Source organism: Mesoplodon mirus (genome assembly GCF_964341445.2).
Source record: "Mesoplodon mirus genome assembly, chromosome: 8".
Lineage (NCBI taxonomy): Eukaryota > Metazoa > Chordata > Mammalia > Artiodactyla > Ziphiidae > Mesoplodon > Mesoplodon mirus.
Window position 1 is genome coordinate 11,642,781 of NC_138984.1, and position 26,153 is coordinate 11,668,933.

General features: G+C 38.7%; 1 protein-coding gene across 1 annotated transcript in view; it reads right to left on the reverse strand.

Annotated features, from left to right (window-relative positions):
• COL4A3 (collagen type IV alpha 3 chain) overlaps positions 1-26,153 on the reverse strand; it is a 141,095-nt gene that overhangs the window by 34,781 nt on the left and 80,161 nt on the right. Inside the window, exons 12-28 of the mRNA XM_082630094.1 lie at positions 25,170-25,211; positions 24,884-24,961; positions 22,909-22,971; positions 22,475-22,534; positions 21,462-21,506; positions 21,134-21,187; positions 20,189-20,230; positions 18,003-18,087; positions 16,537-16,572; positions 14,753-14,917; positions 10,795-10,887; positions 10,187-10,282; positions 6,621-6,691; positions 5,643-5,825; positions 3,510-3,678; positions 1,320-1,412; positions 606-707 (exon numbers count right to left, since the gene is read on the reverse strand). Of these exons, the coding sequence (XP_082486220.1) occupies positions 606-707; positions 1,320-1,412; positions 3,510-3,678; positions 5,643-5,825; positions 6,621-6,691; positions 10,187-10,282; positions 10,795-10,887; positions 14,753-14,917; positions 16,537-16,572; positions 18,003-18,087; positions 20,189-20,230; positions 21,134-21,187; positions 21,462-21,506; positions 22,475-22,534; positions 22,909-22,971; positions 24,884-24,961; positions 25,170-25,211 (1,477 nt within the window). The remainder of the gene's footprint in view (positions 1-605; positions 708-1,319; positions 1,413-3,509; positions 3,679-5,642; positions 5,826-6,620; positions 6,692-10,186; positions 10,283-10,794; positions 10,888-14,752; positions 14,918-16,536; positions 16,573-18,002; positions 18,088-20,188; positions 20,231-21,133; positions 21,188-21,461; positions 21,507-22,474; positions 22,535-22,908; positions 22,972-24,883; positions 24,962-25,169; positions 25,212-26,153) is intronic.

The window sequence follows — 26,153 nt, forward strand, 5'->3', positions numbered from 1 at the left end:
AAAATCTGAAGTTCTATGGGACATCCCAGGGACTGAGATTACTCATATGTCATCCTGGACAGGACTTTGATGTATTTGTCAGCAGGGAGCCTCAGGTTACTGTTTGAGTTCTTAGCATCTGGATTTCTTTGGAGTGTTTTCCCGCTTTGATGAGAAACAGCATTTTTCCCTAAAGGGAAAAAACTTCCATAATTTATTTGGGAGTATATAGGGAGATCAGCTATCTGTGATTTAACAGTTTTTTTATTATAAAAGAAATGTATAAGGTGAAGAAATGTGTAAATGTACAAAGTACAGGCATTTATTAAGAAGAATAAATTCCTCATAATCCCACAATCAAGAAGAATCACTATTACCATTTTAGTGAATTTCCTTACGTTTTTTTCTATGTACTTTAAAAAATATGACTGCGATGAGATTGCATAAATCAATGTGAATTCTCCCTTTTTTGCTAAAGTTATTGTAAGGTTTTTTTCCTATTTAAGCCTGGTGGAAAACATCATTTTAAAGGATTTAATGGATATTTCCTATATTATTCATTATACATATTTTATATTTTATAAATATCCACAATGAACCTTACGTTTAGAAATTTTTTAATTTACCCTTAGGTCCAGGAGGCCCAGGGAATCCGATTCCTGGAATTCCTGGTTCACCATCAGGCCCAGGAAGACCCAGATCACATTTTCCTGTGGATCCAGGGATACCTTAAAAACATGCATACATATACATCAGCACCTTCCCTTTATCTTGCCTTAAAACAAAATGTTTGCTTCTGGGTCATCCCAGATCTTTTTGGAAATTAAGAAATAATAACCCCACCTTCCTCCCCATTTCTATGCAATGAGCTAATCATTAGGAGGTGCAAATAATTTTGAAAATATAATTTAACTCCTAAAAAGAAATAGTCTCGATATCTTGAACTATATGCCTCCCTCCATCAATGCAAAGTTAAGTTTTAGATGATGTTGGCAAAGAAGTTAAGTTTTCAAATGAAGAAGCTGTGGGAACTGTCCTGATTAAACACCAGCCCACATTCCTTGCTTCTCCACCAGAAATCCATGAAGATTGTTCTGCATTCCAATTCCTCTTAAGTAATTGTAGAGATTCTGTTTTGGAATCAGAAGTACTAACAGGAATAATCTGGATAACCTCAAAGGATAACAGCAAGTCTCCTGTCTGTTGGCTTGTCCCTTCTGGCCTGCACTGTTTTTTTGGAGCCAGTGACTATATGCTTTCCTTAGAATGGGAGAGTTATAACTAGGAGAGTCAGGGTGCCATCTGATGCCATGTACCGGATGTGGCAAAGGGATACTCACCAGGTGGACCTTGGGGGCCAGCACGGCCTGGGGCCCCAGGAGGTCCTGGGGGCCCTGGAACTGGTGTCAAAACACCGATTTCTCCCTTAGGACCTTAAGAAAATTTGCATCATAAGATTGGCATGCATATTGAAGCTTTTCTTTCTTCAGAAGGGAAAAACACAATTATAAGGGTTTCATAAACATACCCTAAGGAATATAAAAAATAATCTGCTTCCATAGGCTTCAAAACTGGCTTAAAGATGACCAGCTCATAGAAATTCCACTGACAAATATATGTAAGCATCTACTATTGTCTAAGCCTTTTTTAAATTAAGAGCCCAATATGCTGGTCTATTAAAAGAGAGCCTATTTTTAAAAATATTGATAATATGGAATTCAGCCTAACTGCTGGTGAATACTAGTAGGATATTTATTTATTGGGTGACTAGTTTTCACAGGAAGGCAGTATGGTTTATTGGACAAAACATGAAGTGAGGCCTAAGAAGTTGATCTGGGCTTGAATCTTGGCCCTGCTCTTTGTAAGGTCTGTGAGCTTGGGCATGTTTTTTAACATAAGTTCCTCATGTGTTGAGAAAATAATGCCTGTGCCACTGGTAAAGATTTGAGATAACATTCTGACCACAGTGGCCAATATTAAAAACATGCTAGTGATCAGTATTGTCCATATATTCATATATTTATAGAAAGGATAAGTTTACAGTAATGTGATGGGGAAAATTTGGTAATAATATATTTTATGACAGTGGAGTCCTTCACTAAAGATTCACATTTAGAAAGAACAGAAGAAGATTTGAAGATGGATTAGAAGAGGGCTGAGTAAACTTTTTTAGTAAAGGACCAGATAGTAAATAATTTAGACTTTATGGCCCAGGTGGTTCTCTGTTGCAATTACTCAACTCTGTTATCCTAGTGTGAGAGTAGCCAGGAACAATCTGTAAATAAATGAGCATAGCTGTGTGCCAATACAACTATATAGACAATGAAACTTGAATTTTATATAATTTTTACATGTCACAAAATATTATTCAAAAGTTTTTTTTCCCAATCATTTAAAAATATAAAAACCATTCTTAGCTTGGGAACTATACATGAGTGGGAGGTGGGCTGGATTGAGACTGCGGTCTGCCATGGTTTGCCAATCCCTGGATTAGAACAGCAGCCTCAAAGGTAAGGTGTAGAAAAAAATACACATGTATGAATAATCACAAAATAAGCTTTACATATGTGTGTGGACAGAAATGCAGGCATACAATTTATAATATACTGGTGACCCTTGAACAACACGAGTTTGAACAATGAGGGTTCACTCATTCACGGATTTTTTCAATAGTAAATACCAGAGTATTACGTGAACTACAGATACGGAGGAACCACACATAGGAGGGCTGACTCTAAGTTGTACACGTAGAGGGTTGCCCGTCCTAACTCCCGCGTTATCTGAGGGTCACCTGTATGTGAATACTACTGGGGATACTGCACTCAAAATTTTATTCCTGGTGAGGGATGCTATAAAAAGATTTGGAGACCAGTGGTTTTTTTGGTCTCTAAAGTGGTTTTAGAAGTAAAATACGACCATGGTAGCATTATTTGTTTAACACTGTCAGTAATGTGAAATTCTCATCTTTCGCCATGTTCTCCACCATGGATAAACATTGAGGATCAAATCCCCCTGAATCCCGCAAGTACGTTCAGTATACGTGGATCCCAAAATTAATGGGACTTTATTATCAAGAAAATTTTTCTTCATTTGTCTTAGATACTTTGAAGTTTTATTTAGAAATCATTTATGAGGTTATGAATAAAAAAAGAACAAATTTGCAATAACATGAGTGGGCCCTGGGCCCAGGAAGAGGCTTCTCAAGATCAGTCCTATAGGTTTTTGCCTTCCCTTTGTTTATTGTAGCTAACTTCCACTCACCTCTTAGGATCTATTCACTGAGTGTATTTATATCAGTAATGGATATAGACTATTCCTCGGAAATTTCAGCTGTACTGCTCAGTAACAAGGAAAAAGAGGATTATCTCTACCATATCCTACATGTTATTTCCCAGTGTCTACAAGTTGACATCGTCTATTTACTAGAAGCATGTTTCTATACATTCATTAGTCTTGAGGGAGTTTCACTAGTGCTAGGAACCACCAACCCACTCCACAGGAAAACAGGACTGGAAAGAAAACTAACCAACCGGCTTCTCCAGGTAGTCCAGGGGCTCCAGGAAGTCCTTGGGAGCCCTTTGGACCAGGCTCTCCCCAAGGTCCATAGTCTGATGGTCCAGCCGGTCCTGCAGGTCCTGGGGACCCAGGGATGCCAGGATCCCCTGGAAGACCCTGGTCCCCCTTCTCCCCACTCAGGGCCTGTATCAATAGAAATATGTTTGGATAGTGATTCATCCAGTATCCCTTTACACAGGCTAACCTCACCATGAATACGAATACCAGTTAGGTTGTCACGGAGAAGATCTTGAATTAAAAAGCAGTTGTTACCTGAAGGGCATTGTTCCTAAAATAAGAGCACTGAATGATGTCTGTTGTTTTGCCCTTTGGAATCCAGCAACATTTCATTAACTCTCTTGAGTCCCACTTAAGGTGTCCTACAATGGGATGCCACATATGACAGCCCCAAAAACTTAGCTCAAATTGGCCAACAACTCAAATGGCATTAGAGGTGACATTCATGTTACTGGCACATTTCTAAAATAAAACCAGTACAGCAAACTTTAATTTGATTGGTTTTTCACCAGGTATTTTCATTATAAAGGAGATATTCTATCTATAGTAATTTTTTTCTTATAAAGTGTTTTTTTTGTTGTTAATTCCATAGTCTGTCACTTTGAAAATGAGTTGTTTATTTTAAAGAAGTTGAATTTGACAAAATAATCGAAGTTCCCCTTCTTCTCCAACATGGCCCCAAATAATAAATTTGATTTATTTTTTATTGTTTACTGGATTTTTAATTGTTTAGTGTCAATGCGGGACTGAGTAATCCTTCTTTTATAATTGCAGGGTGTAAGACTCAAATCAGTTCCTTGATTTTCTCTTACTTTCTGGGACTTCTTTACTAGAACTAATAAAAAAAAATTAGGGCGATGCAAATGGAAGCATCACATGAACTGTCTTGATATTAGACCAAAAGAGTTCCCGACTCCAGCCCTCTTTAAGGATAACTGCCACTCTGGAGGGGCAGCTGACAGTTTGCCAAAGAGAGTCTGAAACAGTGGCCCTGCTAGCTGCTTCCACTCAAAAAGCGTTTTGTAGTTAAAAGGTTTAGGAAAGTCTGCATATCATATCCACAACCTGGGGAGTCCCTATTCATATTCTCATATTAAAGGATCTGTGAGTGAATCTTTAAATTTGTTTGACAAGTTTCTCTGCTTGAGGTGGAACCCTTTGTATTGGACGACACTGATTAACCCTGGGAGAAACTGGGATTTCATAAAACAGGCTGGGCAGCATGCCTTGCAAACTTCTCAGATACATGCGATAGGTTCTCAGCCTCTGCCTCTATGACATTTAAAAACAGATTCTGGGGACGAAGTGAGAGAGTGGCATGGATTTATATATACTACCAAATGTAAACTAGGTAGCTAGTGGGAAGCAGCCGCATAGCACAGGGAGATCAGCTCGGTGCTTTGTGACCACATGGAGGGGTGGGATAGGGAGGCTGGGAGGGAGACACAAGAGGGAGGAGATATGGGGACATATGTATATGTATATGTATAACTGATTCACTTTCTTATACAGCAGAAACTAACACACCATTGTAAAGCAATTATACTCCAATAAAGATGTTAAAAAAAAAAAAGATCCTGGTAGGAACCTCTCACTTCAAAGTGTGAGAGATTCCATCCCATGAAAAGAGACAGAATTATATAAAATTAAATATGGTAAATGACAAAACATTTACCCAAATGACAAAACCCTAAATATTTTGTCCTCTTATGCATTTATTTTTACTTAAAAGAATGAACATTGTCCCCAAAATGTTGACTAAAACTTTCCATTATTAATCATTTTCTGAACTTCCCTATAAACTCATTTGATACAAATGTGGAATTGTAACTTGTGTATGAAACAAGGTCATTATCAGTGTAGAATTTTCTATGGGCTAAAAAAACCATGGAGTGCTATTTATTTTGTCAAAATACTATAAATATTTGTTCCGGTTATTACTGCTTATTTGAAGATGCCTCATCCTGCTGTTAGAGGGATGAACTGTGTTGAATGGCCAACAATTTTTTGAAAAGAAATCATCTGATGTCTTAACTTTAGAGCCCTTCATCAGAGGGAGGGTAATTTGAAAAAAGTTGCTAGATACCAACCGGTTCTCCCTTAGATCCTGGTAATCCTTTTACTCCCGGAGTTCCAGGAATTCCATCCAAGCCCTTTCTTCCAGGACGTCCTTGGAGCCCTGGATCCCCTGGGGCACCCACTTGTCTCTCTGGCTGAGGTGCTTCACCTTTTTCTCCTTTAAGTCCTGGATGACCCTGAGCACCCGGGAATCCCTAGGGTGGTACAAAAATGAGTCTACCTTGCATTTGGGTACAGTTCTTGTGTCAATATTAAAAAATGTCAATACAAACTTTTCAATTTTAATGAACACGAATTTTTTTCCAGACCCCTTCTTTGGCCCATAAATAAAATTTCAAGCTTTTTGGCTCTATTTTTTCTTCCAAAACTATAAAAAAAATTCAGTTAGTGTAATTCAATGCAATATATATACAATAATATAATTCAATATGATACAACCTTCATCATAATTCAGATTATGTTAGAATATTGGTAAATTTCAATATGCATCTATGGATAATTTGATTTAAATATATTTATCCAAGTATAACTTTGTGATTTAAATTTTTTAATAACTTTATTGATGGATAATTTACATATTATAAAATGAATCTTTTGTAAGAATACAATTCAATGATTTTTAGTAAATTTACACATTCATGCCACGATCCCCACAATCCAGTGTTAAGACATTTCCACCACTCCTCCAAATTCCCTCAAATCTATTTTCAGTCCATCCCTGTTCCCAGCCTCAGCCCCAGGCAGCCACTGATCAGCTTTCTGTCTCTGATACCATTTGAAATGATTATAAATTCATTAATTCATTCACTTATTCTTTCGCACATCATTCATTTATTCATTCAATCAACAAGTATCTACTAAGTGCTTTACTATTAAGTGCTCCTTGCCAGGCACCAAAATGACAACCTATAGGGGGTGCAACCATATTTCCAGAGTTCTCCATTTTCCAAACTGAAACTAAATAAAGCTTTAAAACCATGAAATCTTACCAGAAATCCTGGAAAACCAGCGCTTCCTGGGGACCCTGGGATTCCTTTAATGCCAGCTGCCCCCTGTCCTCCTGAAAGCAGTAAATTATTAAGTATACATTGAAGACAAACTCTGAATAGCCAGGGTAATGCAGTATGTGAAGAAAATAGGATGTTTTCTTCTGAAGAAAGAAAATTTCTTTATTAAAACACACAGTGCAAGGTAAGAATGGGAGTAAATAACTGGAATAAGAGATAACATTCAAAACAAGAACTCTTAAATTTTAGCTTCATAAAATTCTTGTCTTTATAATTTTAAGGAGACACATTTATTTCTTCTAATGATAAAAGTAATGGGTGTTCATTGTAAAAAAAATTATACAGAAAGAAAAGAATAAAAATCACACATATGGGGGCAGTGGTGGTGTGATGAATTGGGAGACTGGAATTGACATATATACACTAATATGTATAAAATAGATAACTAATAAGAACCTGCTGTATAAAAATAAAATAAAATTAAATTTAAAAAAATCACGCATAAATCTACCACCAGAAGACAATATTTGCTAAAATTTTCATGTGCATTACTCATAAAATTTTATATCCATAAATGCATAGGACTCATAATACACATTTTTGGAATCATAGTGTACATGTGTCAATAAATATGGACTTATAGCTTCCCTTTAAATGGCTGCATGGTAGCCTATTGTATATGTGAACCATCATTCATTCAGCTAACAGCTATTTTTAGATATTTAGATTGTCTTATTCAACTTTAGTTGTTGTAAACAATGCTATGATAAATACCTCTGGATATTTAGTTCTGCACATTTTTTTTTTTTTTTCGGTATGTGGGCCTCTCACTGTTGTGGCCTCTCCCGTTGCGGAGCACAGGCTCCGGACGCACAGGCTCAGCGGCCATGGCTCACGGGCCCAGCCACTCCGCAGCATGTGGGATCTTCCCGGACCGGGGCACGAACCCGTGTCCCCTGCATCGGCAGGCGGACTCCCAACCACTGCACCACCAGGGAAGCCCTAGTTCTGCAAATTTATCCAAAGATTTCCTTTACAATAAATTGCTAAAAGTGTAACTGCAGGTCCAAACAGGTACAAATCTTTCTGAGGCTTTGTATGTCAGTTGCCAAATTGCATTTTACTGTATTATTTTATATTTCCTCTATTTAAATATCTCTGTAAAGAGGATCCCTTTAGAGGATATTTTGGATGGATCTCAGGTCAGTCTATTAACAAATGTTTATTCAGATTTTTTTTGCAAGATTTAAGCCGGGAGAATTTTTTGTATAGTAATCCAAACAGTTTTACTGCTTATGTATCTCTTTGAGCTATACCTGTAGTACCTCAAATGTAGGAAAACCAAGGAAAATACAGCAATGCTACTGGTTGGTTAGCAGCAGTGAGCTGCCCGCCTGCATCACTAGCCTTAGGCCAGAGATCACTCTGGGGATGTAGGAAAATTATGATGGCTTTCCTTTTGTTCTTTACCTTCCTCCCTTCCTTTTAGTTTTTGTTTTAACATTTCCCCCAGAGACTTGGGCATCAAATAGGAGCTGTATGAAAAACACTTCCCCCTGTTCTTTGCCCCATCCTTTCCTGTCAGGCTTGTCTCAGGGAGTCAGGGGGCAGTGACTGCAAAGTAACCAAGGCTTTCATGAAGTAGTGGGTAGGATTTGAGGGTGACAAAGGATCCCTACCCTAATGCATGTCCTCTACTGGCTGGCCACAGTGCTCGTAGCTGCCACCATGAGCCTTTCTTCTCTGGACTGAGACCAAGCCTCCCTGAAGACCCTGTGTCAATGCAAATGTCTACTGGATGGTGGCAACATGCAAACATGCTCTTATCTCCAAAGGTAGAGCTTTTAGCTCTTAGCTCCAAAGGTAGAGCTTTGGATTAACTTGGCTCAAAGGGCAGCACCTGGTAAAGCAATTAAGGGGTGCCAGTGTAGAAGGCGGGAGAATGTCTCCAGAGGAGAGTGTCTGGACTGGAGTCAGGCTCTACCAGTTATTCGCTATGTCATCTGATACCTCAGCTTCCTCATCTGTTAAATGGGGTTAATGTAACACTTAGCTCTAGGGTTGACATCAGGAATAAGGGATGGAGGCACAGAAGACATCTAGAACCATGCCTAGGGCACTGAGCAAGGGCTCTGTAACTTGAGAGCTCTTATTAGTTAATGAGAAATCATTTGAGGATGGTGTCTGTAGACCAAGGTGCTAATGGCAGAACCTAGATGGTGTGTGATACCACGTGAAGGCCCTGGGGAGGCAGCAGAGTGGCACAGGGGCAGAGGAATAAAATATAAATGTTTTCTACTCCAAGGCTTTGTCCATGGTCATTTCTATGACCAGGGAAGGGGAAGGGAGGAGAGCAGAGGCAGAGACAGCCTGGAGCAACAGTGCTGAGGTGCAGAGTTCTGGTCTGGCACAGAGGTCAACAAGGGAAGCCACATATGCTTTATTTAGTCCTCAGGATATTGGCCTATGAAATGTTTTTTCCTTCAAAAGTTGACAGCTAATATTTTTTTAAAACATGAGATTTCAGATAAAAAATCCCAATTTTATTCTTCCCATGAAAAATTGGAAGATTTATTAGCACAGAGCCTAAAAGGCTGCCAAGTAACAACAGGCCGGAGTTGAGTGCCTGATGGCACCTTCCCACTTACTGTGTAGCCCCTTCAGTTTACTGCAGTCCTCACCACTCCTTATCTTCCCCGGCACTGGGGCCATTGGTGGACTTTGTTATCGTGCTTGTACGGTTAAGAATAATGTGAAATAGTGCATGTGCCCATGATGATATCAAAAGGGGGGACATGAAAAATTAGACTGAGAAGGGTCATGTCTATTGAAAAAAAGAATGGGAGACAGTTTCTTTCTGGTTTTTTTTGGCCACGTCTCTCAGCCTGCAGGATCTTAATTCCCCAACCAGGGATCGAACCCTCACCCCCTGCAGTGGAAGCCCAGAGTCTTAACCACTGGACTGCCAGGGAAGTCCCAGGGGCTTATTTCATTTTTTTTTTTTTTTTTTTTTTGCAGTACACGGGCCTCTCACTGTTGTGGCCTCTCCCATTGAGGAGCACAGGCTTCGGACGCGCAGGCTCAGCGGCCATGGCTCACGGGCCCAGCCGCTCCACAGCATGTGGGATCTTCCCAGACCGGGGCACGAATCTGTGTCCCCTGCATCGGCAGGCAGACTCTCAACCACTGCGCCACCAGGGAAGCCCGGGGGGCTTATTTCTTTATGGAAGAAAAAAGTGGTGTGTGTTTGGTATGGCTGCTTCACTCCTCCAAGTTACCAGCTAGTTCCCCCTAGAAAAGTGAGTTTACAATTCCTGGATAACACAGTGGTTTGCTAGAGTTCAGCAACTAAGACGGAATAAGGGGAAATGCCAGCTTTTATGGGATTTTTGGCTTACTTTATGTTAACACAGTGTGTTTTTGAAAGTCTCCCTCCAAATTCATATAAACCATATCCTGACATCTAGCAGTATGATGCCTTTTTTTCCTGCCCAGTGAATCGACCCTTTCGGTACTTGAAAAGATACGTGTGTGCAAATTGTCTGTACCTGGCAATCCTTTTACGCCATCTAACCCCGGCAATCCTGGGGGGCCTGGAGGCCCCGGGACATAAGGACACTGTGTGCACAAAAGGCCTGGCTCCCCTGCAATGAGAACACACTTGCATCACTCACAAACCCATGCCGAGTCCTTAGAAAGGACAGATATTTTCCAACCACACAATCATTTGTTATGTCTAAAATTATTTTTCATGTAGTGAAAATCATTTAGGACATTGTACATATTAATAAAAACATCATTCATCTATTATACCTGCTTACTTTATCTGAGCTTATTTTTTGCATTCTGAGAGAGGAAATCCCAAGAGCCTAGTATTAAATATTTACTATTTCAGTGTTTCTCTCCTTGAGTGCAGGCTACAACCCACATTCTAGGAAGAGCCAATGATTTATTGCACAGCCAATGATTTATTGCTAAATAAATGATTCATTTCCAGATAAATAAATACCATTAGGTAATCCTTTTGGAAAAGAAGCCATCTCTGACTGTCTGCTATTTTGGGGTCATTGTTGTCTCAGGGAAATATAAAATCAGTGATAATAAAGATGATGAGAATGGCTTATTCTAGTTGAGAAACATCACTGATTGAACCAACCTTTGGGCCCATCGACTCCTGGGATTCCTGGAGACCCTGTATGGCCTGGAAGTCCACCGTCTCCAGGTGGACCTCTGCGAAAAACAATACCACCTACAAAGAGAAAACACCAAAGCTAGTTTGTTATTTCTTTAAGTATTTTCTTCAATTAGCAAGTGTTTTAGTAATGTCTTTATTTTATATGCATTTCCCCATCTCTGTTTTGGAAGCTGAGTCTTGTGAAGGTTGTCCGCAACTGAAAAGACTGACCAGCTTTTCCTTTCACATTACACATGTGATATTTTTAATAAGGAAGCAGTGGTTCTTTGAAAGCTCAGTAGATGGTATTTATTGGCACATGATCAACCCATGCTATCTTATTTAGTTGTTTTCAATTATTCCAAGACTATCCCTTTAGCATCTTTAGGCAAAAGGCCAGATCTCATTCTTCTGTGTATCTCCAATACACTGTATTTTCCTGACAGGCTGTAGATGTTTCATCTATACCGAGTGCAAAAATGGATTCTGACTTGGGCATCATCTGTTTTCTCCTCATTGCTTATTCACATCAACAAAGTTTGTCATTCTTTTAAAAAAATTTTTTTTATTGAAGTATAGGTGATTTACAATGTTTCAGGTGTATAGCAAAGTGATTCAGTTTTACATATATATGTATATATATATATATTCTTCAGATTCTTTTCCATTATAAGTTATTACAAGATATTAAATACAGTTCCCTGTGCTATACAGGAGGTCCTTGTTGTTTATCTGTCTTATATATAGTAGTGTGTGTATCTGTGAATCCCAAATTCCCAATTCATCCCTCACCCCCTCCTTTCCCCTTTGGTAACTGTAAGTTTGTTTTCTATGTCTGTGAGTCTATTTCTGTTTTGTAAATAAGTCCATTTGTATCATGATTTTTAGATTCCACATATAAGTGATATCATATGATATTTATCTTTCTCTGTCTGACTTACTTCACCTGTATGATAATCTCTAGGTCCATCCATATCGCTGCAGATGGCATTATTGAATTATTTTTTTATGGCTGGGTAATATTCCATTATATATATATATATATATATATATATATATATATATACACCATATCTTCTTTATCCATTCATTTGTCAATGGACATTTAGGTTGCTTCCTTGTCTTGGCTATTGTAAATAGGGCTGCTATGAACATTGGGGTACATATATCTTTTCAAATTAGAGTTTTCATCTTTTCTGGATATATGCCCAGGAGTGGGATTATTGGATTATATGGTAGAGTTTGTCATTCTTTTTTTTTGCGGTACATGGGCCTCTCACTATTGTGGCCTCTCCCGTTGCGGAGCACAGGCTCCGGATGCGCAGGCCCAGCCACTCCGCGGCATGTGGGATCTTACTGGACCAGGGCACGAACCCGTGTCCCCTGAATCGGCAGGCGGACTCTCAACCACTGCGCCACCAGGGAAGCCTGAGTTTGTCATTCTTAAAGCAGCTTTTCAAGAAAGCTGTTCCCAGTCTTCCACATACATCTGCTATTACAATGGTACAGTCAATAGTTAATTCTCTCAAACTGTTGTGTTCCATGATCTAATTTTTGGTCTTGCCATTTCCAATACAGGTTGAAGGCAATGCTGATGAAACTAAATATGTACAAACCGTACCTATAGCTTCCCCAAATTTCACAGCAACAGGTAACAGTGGAAACGTTTAATTTGGATGGAATATGTATGTGTTATATTATGTCTGTTCCATTTTGAAAAGAATGCTTATTTTGTGATCCAGTTATCTGTGTCTTTAAGTTGAATGGGTAGTTATCTCTGAACAGTAAAATCTACTTCCACTTATAAAACAAACACATCATAGGGATGAAATACACAGCATGGTGACTATAGTTAATAATACTGTATTGCATATTTGAAAGTTGCTAAGAGAATAGGTCTTAGAAGTTCTCATCACAAGAGAAAAACTTTAACTACGTATGGTGACAGACACTAACTAGACACTGTGATGATCATTTCATAATATATACAAATATTGAAACAATATGTTGTACCCCTGAAACTAATATAATGTACATCAATTATACTTCAATAAAACAAACTGAATTTAAAAAATAGAAAAAAAAGTAAAATATTATGGAGCTTTTATACTTAACGTAGACTCATGTATACATTTATACATTTGTAGATACTTATACATTTTCATATTCATTTCATATTTAATTCAACAAATATTTGAGTACCTACAATGTTCCAGCCCCCATGCTGTAAGCTGGGCTTCACAGAGTAAATGAGACACTCCCTGACCTCAAAGAGCTTTGAGTCTTATAGGGGAAACTGATTCAGACAAGCAATGTGGAAAATTCTATGATCAGGATAAACTTGAGTGTTATAAGAGGTAGGTGGGCTCAGTGAAAACTTTCTGCAGGACTTTGAAGCCCCAACAGGAAGGACAGACAGGTGTTGCTTAGAGAAGAAAGGGCAAGAAACAAGAACAGTCTCTGAAGGGTGAGGGAGCATGGTGCCTTTGGAGAGGGAGCTGTTCTACTGCAGGTGCCCTGGGGGTCAGATCCTGATTTGAACATTCCTGAGCTTCGTGAGCTGTGCATATCAGGTTTGTCATCGATAAAATGAGGACACAAAACTTACACCTGGAAAAAGACTTGGAGGGCTAGAAGTTGTTCAAATCCCTGTTATACAGTAAAGTACTTTTGTTGAGTTTTGCTTTGCTTAGTTTTCTACATAGATCCACTCCTTAGCCTAACAGCTTGTTCTTAGACATTGTCTTCTATTAATAGGATAATTTCTTACATTGTTGTTAGCCTAAAGGAAAGCTTTTATTTATTTATTTATTTATTTATTTATTTATTTATTTATTTAGGCCATGATGTGCTGCTGCTTCTGGGATCTTAGTTCCCCGACCAGGGATTGAACCCCGGCCATGGCAGTGAAAGTGCCGAATCCTAACTACTAGAACACCAGGGAACTCCCTCTATTTTTAATATTGCTCATATAACTAGACACTTAACTGAATTATTAATACTAAGAGTTTTCCAGATTATTCTTTTTAATTTTCTATGTTTATAATTATATTGTCTGTAAATAATGTTTCTTCCTTTCTTAAAAAGATCACTGACGCATGGAAGATTCTTAAGGCTAGTAGGAGGGTTGGGTATAAAACACAAGACCTCCCAGGAACCTACTAGGAAAGGCATTTTAAAATATATAGAGCGATCTGTATGTTCCTGAGGTTCTATATACCTATCAGCCACACATAGAATGCTAAGTGGCTCTATCAGGGGATGGAGAGAAAAGGATAACTTCATCAGAACTTCCAGGTACTGCTTCAGAGCCTCTGGGCTGCAGCTCTGTGGTTTCTGACCCACTTTGCCTGGCAGCATCTTGCCTTGGTCCATGTTGCACACCTCTAGCCTCCTGTCCTGGGGCTTCCCTGCTGATGACAAGCCACGGGATGCCCCAGGAGCCATGCCAACACAGCCTGGAAGTGTGTGTCTGTGGGGGGATGTGGGTGGGGATGGTAGGGTGTTAGTCTCATCCTGTGGGGCACAACTTTGACCCATGTGAAATAGGGGCTGGTGGGGAAATTCTTGCCTCTTTGTCCCCCCAGGAAAGATTATCCTGAGACAAAGTTATACAGCTTCTTGGAAGATAGTCTCCAGGGACTGAATGAGTAGTTGCACTTGGCCTAGGCCAACTTGATAATGGTCATTCCTCCCCTGCTTCTCTCCCCTTGTCCCTGTTTCCTGCTCTACCCTCTGTGGGAACTCAGGCTGACACTGGGCTGTGCTTGCCAAGTAGCCCTGCCACCGTAGCTGCTTCCACAGATAGCTAATAAAATGAAACTCCAGTGGAAACATAACTCCTATGGTCCACACTGATGGCCAAGCTGCATGTAAGGTTCATCGCCCCCGATGGGCACATCTCTGTCACCGGGCAACGTACGCAAAAGGGCATCTTTACCTGGTGGTCCTGGAGGTCCTGGCAACCCTGTAGGGCCTGGTGAACCAGGATAGCCAGGGGACCCGGGAAGCCCCACTGTGCTCTTTCCTGGGGGTCCTCGCTCCCCTTTACTTCCTTTTACTCCTGGTACTCCAGGGGCTCCTTGGAGGCCAGGCCTTGATGACCCTTGGAGAAAATAATCATTTATTGTTTTTTAGATGTTTCCCTGATTAATATACATTTGTTTTTCAATTGCAAAAAGTGATATATTCTTATAAAAGTTATACAGTTGAAAAGTATATAGAGCATATAAAAGTGAATTATCTGATGTCCCTTATCTGTGGCCTTGTTAAACTATCACAATACAGCAGAGCTGAGACCGTTCCATTCCAAGAAGGTAATTTATGTGACTTACTACAAGGGGCTGAAACAGAGGTTGGGATACACTGTAGTCTCTTGATTCAAAAGGACTTCAGGAGAAATTCTTCAGTATATGTTATTTTATAAATGTTTTTTATTAGAGACTAGAAAATGCCTATCTTTCAGTGTCTCAAATGAGAAAGAGGGAGAACTGTAATTGGACTTTATTCTTGCCAATCGTCTTAGTTATATTAAAGGGTACCCTGGGGGAGGCAGGCATCTCCTGGGGGAGAAGCCATGGCAGGTGATACAAAACCCCCTTCCTCTGTCCCTCCTAAAATGACCCGGATGTGAGAAGGGCTGTCTCAAATCTCTGCCTCATAGTTAAGAATCTCTGCTGAGAAACCAGTGGGGGTAATATCTGATTATTTCTGATTATTGAGCATGAAGATTTTGGCCTAAAGGCTAATAATCCTTCGGATTGACATCTGTTTGAGAGCTTTTTAATTTTCACTTGCTGGCTTTTTAAACCATCCTATTCATTACTTGGAAGGAAGTCTTTCTTAATATTTGGTCAGACCTTTAAAATCCCCTTTTGCATCATTTCAACTTCAAGAAATACCTGCTGTTAAGAGTTTGGTATATATTTTTCCACGCATATGCAAGAACACATAATATTTATCCATTTATCTTTTTCTTTTGCAATAGGATTATAATATACATGTAGTTCTTCAGTCTGTTTAATTTTAATTCATTTTCAAAATTATGAAACAGTTTAAATATACAGCATAGTACAGAGAAAAATATAATCAATGGCAGGGCTTACCAAATCTTTGCTATTTTGTTCTTAGTTTTGTCGCCTTTACAAAATGACACATTACAGTACGACAGTTATAACTGAGGCTACTGTGGTTAATCTTTAACCATCCTTGATCCTATTCTTCTTCCTCTCTCAAGAGGCAACCACTCTGATGACTCATGGATATTTTTCCACTTCACAGAATTGTCTATGTACCACAAACAATATATTTTAAAAATTAAAACTTTACACAAAAGCTGTCATCTATGTGTCTTTAGGCAACTTGTGATACACTATGAAAACTATCATTTTAAGCAGCCTAGTTGCCATAAAATTATTGTTTTTCTAGCTCTGTGCCTCGTCTGAGTTTCAAGCCTTCTACTCCTGACACTGAAGTTACCATCTTACACTTAGTTAAAACTACTAAGAAGTAAAAAAGAGCATTTCTCTATGACTTTGTGTCAGTTTCCCAGTTTCCACTCCCTTTTCCCCTGCAGGTCACAAAGTTTATGATTAAGAAGTTGGAAACACTTGTATAACAATTAATGAAACATTTGTCTTATGTAAATACTGTAGACTCACTAGAGAGCAGTGTGTTTTCCATTTAATAGCGTTTGTATTGGTATCCTGAGAAACATGTACATACCAGGACTTCCAGGGGCTCCGGGGGGACCACTGGGACCTGTGAATACATAATAGCAGTTAATTGTTTACAAAGATGTAAATATTCCCTCCCTCCGGTTATTGAAATCTTGGATGACAATATAACAATAACATAATAATACATTTTCATACTTTTTCTCCACTGTCACATAGGTAAATATGAGAAAACTTCACTCATTTAAACAAACTGTAAAGAAGAAACTAAGTTCATCTTAGATGCCTAGCACTCAAAAGGGGGGAGGGAAGAGAGACAGGGGTAGGGGATAAGGGACATGAGCTACTATGTATAAAATAAATAAGCAGCAAGGATATATGGTACAGCAGAGAGAAATATAGCCATTTTTGTAATAACTTTACATGGAGTATAAACTACAAAAATATTGAATCACTATGTTGTACACCTGAAACCAATATAATATTGTAAATCAACTATACTTCAATTTTTTTAAAAAAGTAAATCATGCTACTTTATCATCTTCAAATAATTCAACAAGACACTTCCTAAGAGTCTGCTCTGTGTTTGGTATTTTGCTGGGATGATTCAGATGCCAGAATATCAAATAGCTGGAATTGTCAAGAATATGGGTTTGGTCTGGATCCATCTCAGATCGCTTATAGCTGTAACACTGCGTAAGGCTCTAATTCTTTGATGTTTATGAGTGATTTATAGTAAGCATATCAGATTTTTAAAAATCTATGTCTAATACTTATCTGTCCATTTGTTTAAGTATGCTGAGACTTCTACCTCTCTTAAGTAAAATTCTTCTTTGAAATCTTATTTACATCAATAATTTTCCTAGATCAGTGGTTCTTAATCCTGTTGCACATTAGACTTAATCTGGGGAGCTTTAACGATCTGCCAGTATCCAGGCCCTCCTCCAGGCAATTAAATCAGAATCACAGGGATGGGACCTGGACATGGTTCTTATTTAGCAGTTCCTGGGATTTTAATGTGTAGTAAGAGATAAGAGCTATTAGCCAAGATCTTTGCAATCTATCAAAAGGGATAGAACATAAGTAAATGTGACTTTAATTCATGATGCTGGAAGTCAGAAAACCAGGACTTCAGTTCCTTCTTGTCACTATTTGTGTGGATTTGCTCAAATTATAGCTCTTCAGGGACTCCATTTTCTCTTTTGTATCCCACTGAGATTGCTGGTTTCGGACACTCCCTCCTCCTTCTCTCCAGCCATGTTTGTGTCTTCCTACCAGACTTGAATGTTATGCTCTCCTACATAAAGATAATTCATTTACCTTCTACTGTATACCACCTATGGAATTTTCTTATGAAAATTAGGAAACACGAAAAAATATCACCGCCTATGAACATTAGGAGACCTCCCTTCTCCTCTTGCCAATTCTGGGTCTGTAAACACATGCTATACATTTTGCCTTGAAAGAAAGACATGGAATGATCAGCAAATGCTTTAGGAAGAAATTTATTCTCACCCTGTGGGCCAGGAGCTCCCTTGGGCCCTGGTGGGCCTGGAATTCCTTCATCTCCCTTTTCCTGGTATGCATCATAATATTCTGTCTTAAAGGAAAAAGAAATTAATAAAGAAAAAAGGCAGCTATTTATGGACAGCTCACCAAATGCAATTACTTCAATTTCTTCTTTTTTGGCTAAACTTTTTTTTTGGCTAAACTTTTTTGGTTTATGTGTTAGAAGGATATGGCAGTTAAGTATATGGGATGGATACATTTAAAAATAAAAGTTAACCTGGTATCATGATATCATATATTTCATGGGCTTTCAATTAGAAATACATTTTATGATGTGGCCCAAATCACATACACACATTTAAGTATACATATACATATCTATATATGTGTGAATATGTATACAGACATTAAAGTTTCACAAAATAGTGACTTCTTACAACATATGATCAACTCTGATATTTTTTATTCTATTCTATTTCACTTTTTAAAAATGCTTGTCCTGAGGACTAAATTTATTTCAAAGTATATTGGGACCTACACATCAAAAATACTTTACTGATTGTTTCTTTAAATTTCAGGACACTGTTGGCCTTCAGACAAAGGATTCCTCAGTCCAAGGACTCAGGACTATTATGTATTTCTGAAGTGATCAGTGGACCTACTGCTGGTCTCCTTAACCATCTACTTCCAAAGCAGAACTTCCTCTGAAGTTAGCAGAAGCCACAGAGTGATGTGGAATTGAGCATGAGAAAAGAAGATAGAAAGAAGATGGAAAAACAAAAGCTTTTTAAAAACTTAGTTTTTTCATACACTGCATGGGGCCAATTAGTTCACTGACTTGTTTAAAGAATAGGTAACTAGAGCTTTGTGGTTAAGCAGGTATAAAATCACAAGAAAGAATTACTACTGGGCTTCCCTAGTGGCGAAGTGGTTGAGAATCAGCCTGCCAATGCAGGGGACATGGGTTCGAGCCCTGGTATGGGAGGATCCCACATGCCGCGGAGCAACTGGGCCCGTGAGCCACAACTACTGAGCCTGCGCGTCTGGAGCCTGTGCTCCGCAACAAGAGAGGCCGCGATAGTGAGAGGCCAGCGCACCGCGATGAAGAGTCGTCCCCGCTTGCCACTAGAGAAAGCCCTCGCGCAGAAACGAGGACCCAACACAGCAAAAATAAATAATAAATAAATTAATGTCAGATGCAGGCTTGTAAAAACAAAAAATTACTACTAATAATAGTACTAATAATGTAATAATCTCCTCCATCATAAAATCCATAAAGACATGTGAGTACCTTCCAAGTAAGTACTTTCACAAAATAGCCTCTTTTATTTTCCCAGCAACCCCTCAAAAGTATCTTGGGATTACTTGCCATCTGAATCATTTGCTTGTAGTGTAAAGAGGCTGATTTCTGGGACTCTCCTCCGATTACTGAGTTGACTTACTTAGCCTGAAGGGTCTGAGAACTGCGTTTGTAATAACACACACACACACTCCCCCAGGGACTCCTTTGCCACCATGGAGGAGATTTCTGTCACACCTGCACAGTCACACTGAATGTGAGAACCACTGTCTTTTGAGGCAGGAAAGGAAGATGCCAGAACTCAGAGCCTGGGTCTTTTTCACTCATCTCCTTAAGCTACAGTCACTGTATAAAATGTAGCCACCCTGCAGTCAGGAGCTGACAGACATCAAATCCATGTCCACGCCGGGGAGGGGAAACAGCCTGCCACTAAGGAGCTTGGGCTGGGGTCATTGGTTTTTGCTGATCCTCTATTAAACCCAGGGCTGAGCTTCTGCTGTCTCACAGTGCAGGGCTGTCTTAATGGGGCCCAGCTGGAGAAGGCCACCCCGCTGCCCAAGCTGTCCTCCTCTGCTGCCTTCCTACCCTACTTAAGGGCAAGGGATTACTTACCTTGGGCCAGGCCTGATTAGACAAAGGTTTTCTTCTCTACAGCCCAGGATGGGCATTGCAAGTGCATTCCAGGGACCAAGTAGGACGAAAGAAAAATACTTGTCCATTATCAAATGGACAAATAATGACAACAGCTATTTTTTTTGCCCCGGTTTGATAAAAAAGTAAATACTGTAATCTCTATCATAGCAGTCAATAAGAGACACTGATTCAAAATTTCCTTGATATTTTGAAAGACTTGATCAAACATGACATTAAAATGGTCTTTAATTACACTTACTGGACCATGAAATCCTGGAGGGCCCATGTCTCCTTTCCACCCCTATGTTGAAAGACAGTTACAAATTATGAGCACATTAATCAGAAGTATTTACATGTTAAGTATACTTAGAAACCAAAATGCACAGTTAAACAAATCTATGCTAAAATTGATGTTATTTCTATGAAATGTACAAACCAAGTTAACATGAAAGGGATACTACTTTTGATTATCTTCCTGGAGGGCCATATCTGAGTCAAGAATCTTATCTATAAGGTCTGGAAGAAGTGGCTGCTGTTCTCTAGGTTTCTTCCATATCACTGCCTTCAAAGGATGTTTGCATCATTGCATGCTCCCCTGTTCCCACCCAGACTAGAGGCACAGGGAAACCAGGCTGTGGGTTGTAGGCAATTTCCGGTGTCCCAGCTATAATCAACCTCCTTTCTTACCTACTCAAGAGGGCATTCCAGAATTCTACTGGAAGCGATATTAACACAGGATAAAAATCTTGAATCTGCATATATACCTACATATGAAAACTATTTGAAAATATCTGTGACGTGTTGTCAGAAACAATGATGTGGAATATAGTCCACAGTCAACTGATGATGACCTTTCAGTACATCGTGACCCAGGTTGAGACTCACGGGGACCAGCCTACCCTTGACCTCTGATGACCTGAAGCTTCCTCCAATCGCAAGTCCTTTCCAGCTTCTTCCTCGTGGGGACCTGAAATCTCACTCGTCCTAAGTCAGCTTCTACTACACAGGACAGGTGGAACATCTTTCCCCTTCAAGTGTTCAAATATAGTTGCCACATCTCTTGTTTCTTCTTAACAAATATGCTAAGATGTTTTAGTGAGCTCTCATTCCAATTCCTTGTACCGAGTTTCAGGACGTGTGGGGAAAGGGTGACCAAACCCAACCAATTAAAAAAGCTGAAGATAGATGTTAGGAAGGGAATTACCTTGATGCCATCTTCGCCCCTTAACCCAGGGAAACCCTTGCTGCCTTTGGCTCCCTGCGGAGAACAGCAAAGTGTAGGTCAGAAGACACATTGATAATCAATTTCTTCTGTAGGAAGCAAAATGCTTTAAACTCCTTTCGGGGAAAAAAAAATGTGCTCAGATGACCTCTCTCCACAGTGAGGGTGTAACACTATGATTCTCAAACATAATTTTTAAAAGCTATATGCTTTTTGTTTGCTTAAAACTACTTAGTGACTCTCAAAAACGCTTCTTTGTCTAATAGGACTGACACTTTCACTATATTAATGGGCCAAGTCACGTCTTTACCTCAGTGCCAGGGAAACCGGGGGCACCATCTTTTCCAGGCTTTCCCTAAAACAAAAACAAAACAAAAACACGTAACTTAATAAACATGGGTAATTTCAATAAACATGAAAAACTTAAATGATATGATCATCTCTTGACCTTAGGCAAGAAAGCCTGACTGAGGTTTCCCCCACTTATTAAAAGGAAAAACTATTAACCACAAAACAGGTGATGACCTTCTCTTGCCAGGGAAGGCAGAAGCCAGTCAGAATGGGAAATTAGGGAGGGTCACTGGAAAAAGGAGAGGATATTAAGAGCTAAGCTTAAACTAGAGTTAACACCACCCATCAAAGCTTAGAAGGAAAATCAAGGAAGCACTGAGCAGAGAATCGAACAGGAAAATCCAGAAAGAGGGAGGCGTTCACAGTCTATTCATTTGTGATGTTGGCAATTCCCTGAACTCCAGATGTGCCTATATTTAAATGTATGTATAAAAGGTATTTTGCAGCATTCAAACAGACAGGGCTTTTGGGATTAACTATTATGGTGTTTACCCTCCATGATAAAATTAAAAATCATATTAGTTGAATATTTTTTCTTAGAAAAAAATATGCTTTTCCCAGTGTATAGCTTTTAGAGTTTTTAAACAATATATGTATTTAAATCTTTGCAAAATAGAGATGGGTGGGAGAGTGAGCCTCTCTTGCTTCTACATGCTCCGCTTTTTTTACCCATCACACCCTATATGGATGAAGATCGTTTGTCAAAGAAGAGGATGAGGCTGATACACAGAGAGCAGCAGAAGTGAAATGGACAGAGTCCTGCCCATTTCATTTCAGGTTCAGAAGTCCTTGAAGCTTGTTTTAGCCTTGAACTTCTCAGATACTTGAACAAAAAAATTCTATCTCCCAAAATTTTTTAGAAAGTTTAAAAAATCTAAGCTCGTTTGACTTAAGCACCTTATATTCACGACCTCAAGAGTCCTGAGTACTTACTAATTTAGGTTGCACATGACACTGAATTTCCAAACTCACCTGCGGGCCTGGTTCTCCAGGAGCACCTTTTTCTGATCCGTAAGATTCTCCAGGTGGCCCCTGTATTTATGAGAGTTAGGTCAAGTTTTGTAAATTATTGATTTTTGACTTACATTGATTTTTATTAACTTTTCCCTTCTGTTAAAATTTTTGAAATGGTGGGTTATCTAAGAAGGACATCTTATTTACGAATATTAATTTAAAAACAGATGCTGAAGATAACTCATAAGATGGGTGCCATTGGGTGCATGTAAAACAGTGCAGGGATTTCAGCTAGAAGTGGCCATAAAATAATTCTAGTATTTACGATCTCTGCAGTAAAATACTATTGTGCTTTAGCTAATATTAAGATTTAAAGGTAGATCATATATCAAAATATGCTCTAAGGTTCTACTTTTTGTTTCAAGGGGACAACATGATTCTTAGTGACCTACTGAGGGTCCAGGGCGTCCAGACCGGCCCACGGCTCCCTGGTCTCCCTTCTCCCCCTTGAGGTCCTGTCACAAAACAAGTTAAGGTCATTACCAACAGATCAAACAAGATATTATTGACTATACTTGGAAAAGTCCTCTATTTGTTCAATGGATTGGATTTTCAAGCTACTTATATACCTCCTGTTTACACACCACATTATCAATTTTCACATTTTGAATTTTATACCTGGGAACACCCTGAAACAATATACATTTTGTGTGCTATATTTTATTTATTTTTTAAACAGATGTATAGTTGATTTACAATATTATATTAGTTTCAGGAGTACAATATAGTGATTCAAGATTTTTATAATTATACTCCTTTTATAGTTACTATAAAATATCGGCTCTATTCCCTGTGCTGTACAATATATCCTTTTTACAATCTTTTCTTTTTTTTAAAAAAAATGAAAGTATCCTTTAGATCAAACTCTATTAAACTAATTTAATTCTTGAATCAGTTTTCTATAAGCACAATTAGATCATTTCTAATGTAGTTTACTTTCATTTTTAATATACTGAAATTATTTTCACTGAGATCAACTATTTTCTGAGTAAATGTTACAATGAGGATTGAATTCATTAATTAGGTTTGTTTTGCCCTTATCACATTTTATTCATATATTGTGAAAATATAATTTTCAAAAACATTTTTTTCCCAATGCGAGTGTCCTCCTGAGGGCATCATTTTTATAAATAACTCAATTTTGTCCCCTGGGTCAAATCTTCCAGATCTTGCTTTTGTCAAAATAAGATTTTTTCCCATCAATTTTCAGCCAATAAAGCTTTAGACTTTATTAAATATACTTTTGTTGATTAATTCTGAAAAGTTCAGCTATTCTCCTCAGCCAATTTTTTTTCCAGTCTTCAATGAGAGTTATTATTTTGGCCATATAAAACTTCACCATGTTCTGTTTTACCTCTTCTAGTTTTGTTTTGATAATTTCTATCATTAAAAATTAATTATATTGGAAAGAGATGATTAAGGGATTTCTTTTGGGGGTGATGAAAATGTTCTAAAATTGCACATGGTTATAGCTGCACAGCTCTATGAATATACTAATAGCCACTGAATTGTACACTATATAAGTGAATTTTATGGCATGTGAATTATATCTCAATAATGCTGTTAAAAGTTAATTATAATTAAAACCCATGAATTTTATTCTTTAAAAGGGTGAAAATTATGGTATGTGAATTATATTGCAATCAAGCTATTATTAGAAACTATTAATCATAAGTTTAAAGGAGGATGATTTATGTTTATTTCTCAGTTAATCCACAAGAAAATTGTTAGCTTCCCCTTCACTCCCCATTCCCCTTCCCAGACATTCCCGGATCAACCTGGTGTCTAGGATTGGTGGTGTATGATGTTGTGATGCACTTCTTCTGAGCATTTGATTCAATTCCATCCTCTGGTCCTTCTAGCTACCCCAATGTAGGAGCAAAAAGCACGTGATTATGTCAAAATAACAAGTCACAGTGTCCTTGAAGAGGAGTGGGGGCCACACCGCCTTGGGGTTATGATGGCAGGGTAAAAATGTCCCATTTGATTATGATATTGCTCTACCCTTATCTTTAGGTCATTGCTATCCAACTGCATCAGAGCCACACACCATTTTGCTACTGTTTATTCAAAAATACTCACCATATACCCACGCTATGTTAGCAACAAGGAGAGGGATGGGGATACTGGGTGAGCAAAACTCGATCTAGGCTCTTCCTTCAAGAATGGTGGGAGTGGCTTGCCTTGTGTCTTCCCCATTTCATGTTTTCTAGTTCTCGAGTAAAATATGGAGAAGGAATAAAATCCAGAGGCCCAGGTTGGCTGAGCTGGGCTTAGGTGACAGAGCTTATAGAAGAGGTAAGGGATCAAAGGACCTCATCCCAGAAAGGGGAAGGCGCAACCCTAATAATAAAATTGAAGAGTTACCGTTCTGTTAACCAGGCCGGTTAGTGTCACGATAACTGTTCCTGGTGGTCCGGGCGGTCCTGTTAATCCTTTCATACCCTAAAGACAAATACACTCAGGAATAAAAAACTAAGCTTGAGAGATCTACATTTCCTCTTTAGTTCTTACCTAAGAAGATAAAGCAAATGAAACCTGAGACACAGGAAATACTTTCGTTTCAGTGTGACTTAGTGAATAAATTGTGTAAGTTGATTGCTAGGGAACTTAAAATATCTTGCCCACAAATAAACCACAGAATTTAAATTACCCGCTCTCCTTTTTGTCCTATCACGTTGTCACCCATGTGACCCTGTAAGAAAAGACAAAACCAAATTATTTTTTTAAAAATGAACATGAATGTATAGTCTAAACCCATTAAGGTTCAATGTTTATAATTGAACATTTATATTTTAACTGTAATGTTAGTATTGTAAAAGTTATTTTAGCTATTTCTTGGAGTGGAGTGGCAACATGTTTCTTTTAAAAGTAGAGATCTTGAAGCACAGAAAGCTTAAGGGATTTACTTAATAGGGCAAGTGATAACATGAGATGGTGTGGGGCAGGGGAAGGAACCCAGCTCGGAGGACATTTTTCTGGCTCAGCCACCAGCCAATTTTGCTTCCTCTGGCTGGTAACTTCCTGATGCCCTAGTTTCCCCATCTTAAAAATAAGAGGGATGTATAGCTGATCTTCAGGATTCTGAAATTCAAAACTTAATAGAGAACTAAGAATAGAATTCAAGCAACCTGACTTCACTAGTTAGTGACATGAGATAAGTCTAATGTGAATCACCTCTCTTCAGTAATCTATCATTTCAACCAATGTGTCTTTGCTTTTCTGCTCTTGAGTTTGCAGATTTTCCCCCAATTAGGCCACAAGCTGTAGAGAAAAGCTCAAGATGAGGAGTCAGAAGACTTTAAACCTCAGCTCTGCCAATTACTATTCATCTCACAGGGTATGTATGTGCGTGCACGTGTGTGTGTGTGTGTGTGTGTGTGTGTGTACACACATCAATGAAATAATAAATGTGAAAGCACCTTGGGAAGTACCATACACACAAAGGCTATCTGATAGTAAGTAATTTCCTGGTGGGGCTCAGGCTTGCTCAACATTTTCTTACTTAAAATAATGAAGGGGATCAGAATACGCCACCCCAAAATATATACCACTTTGGCAGAAGAATTATTTTGAGCTGAAGGCAAGTGAGAAACAGCAAATGCAGAAAAAGGTTCCTTGCTCTCCCCCATCTGCC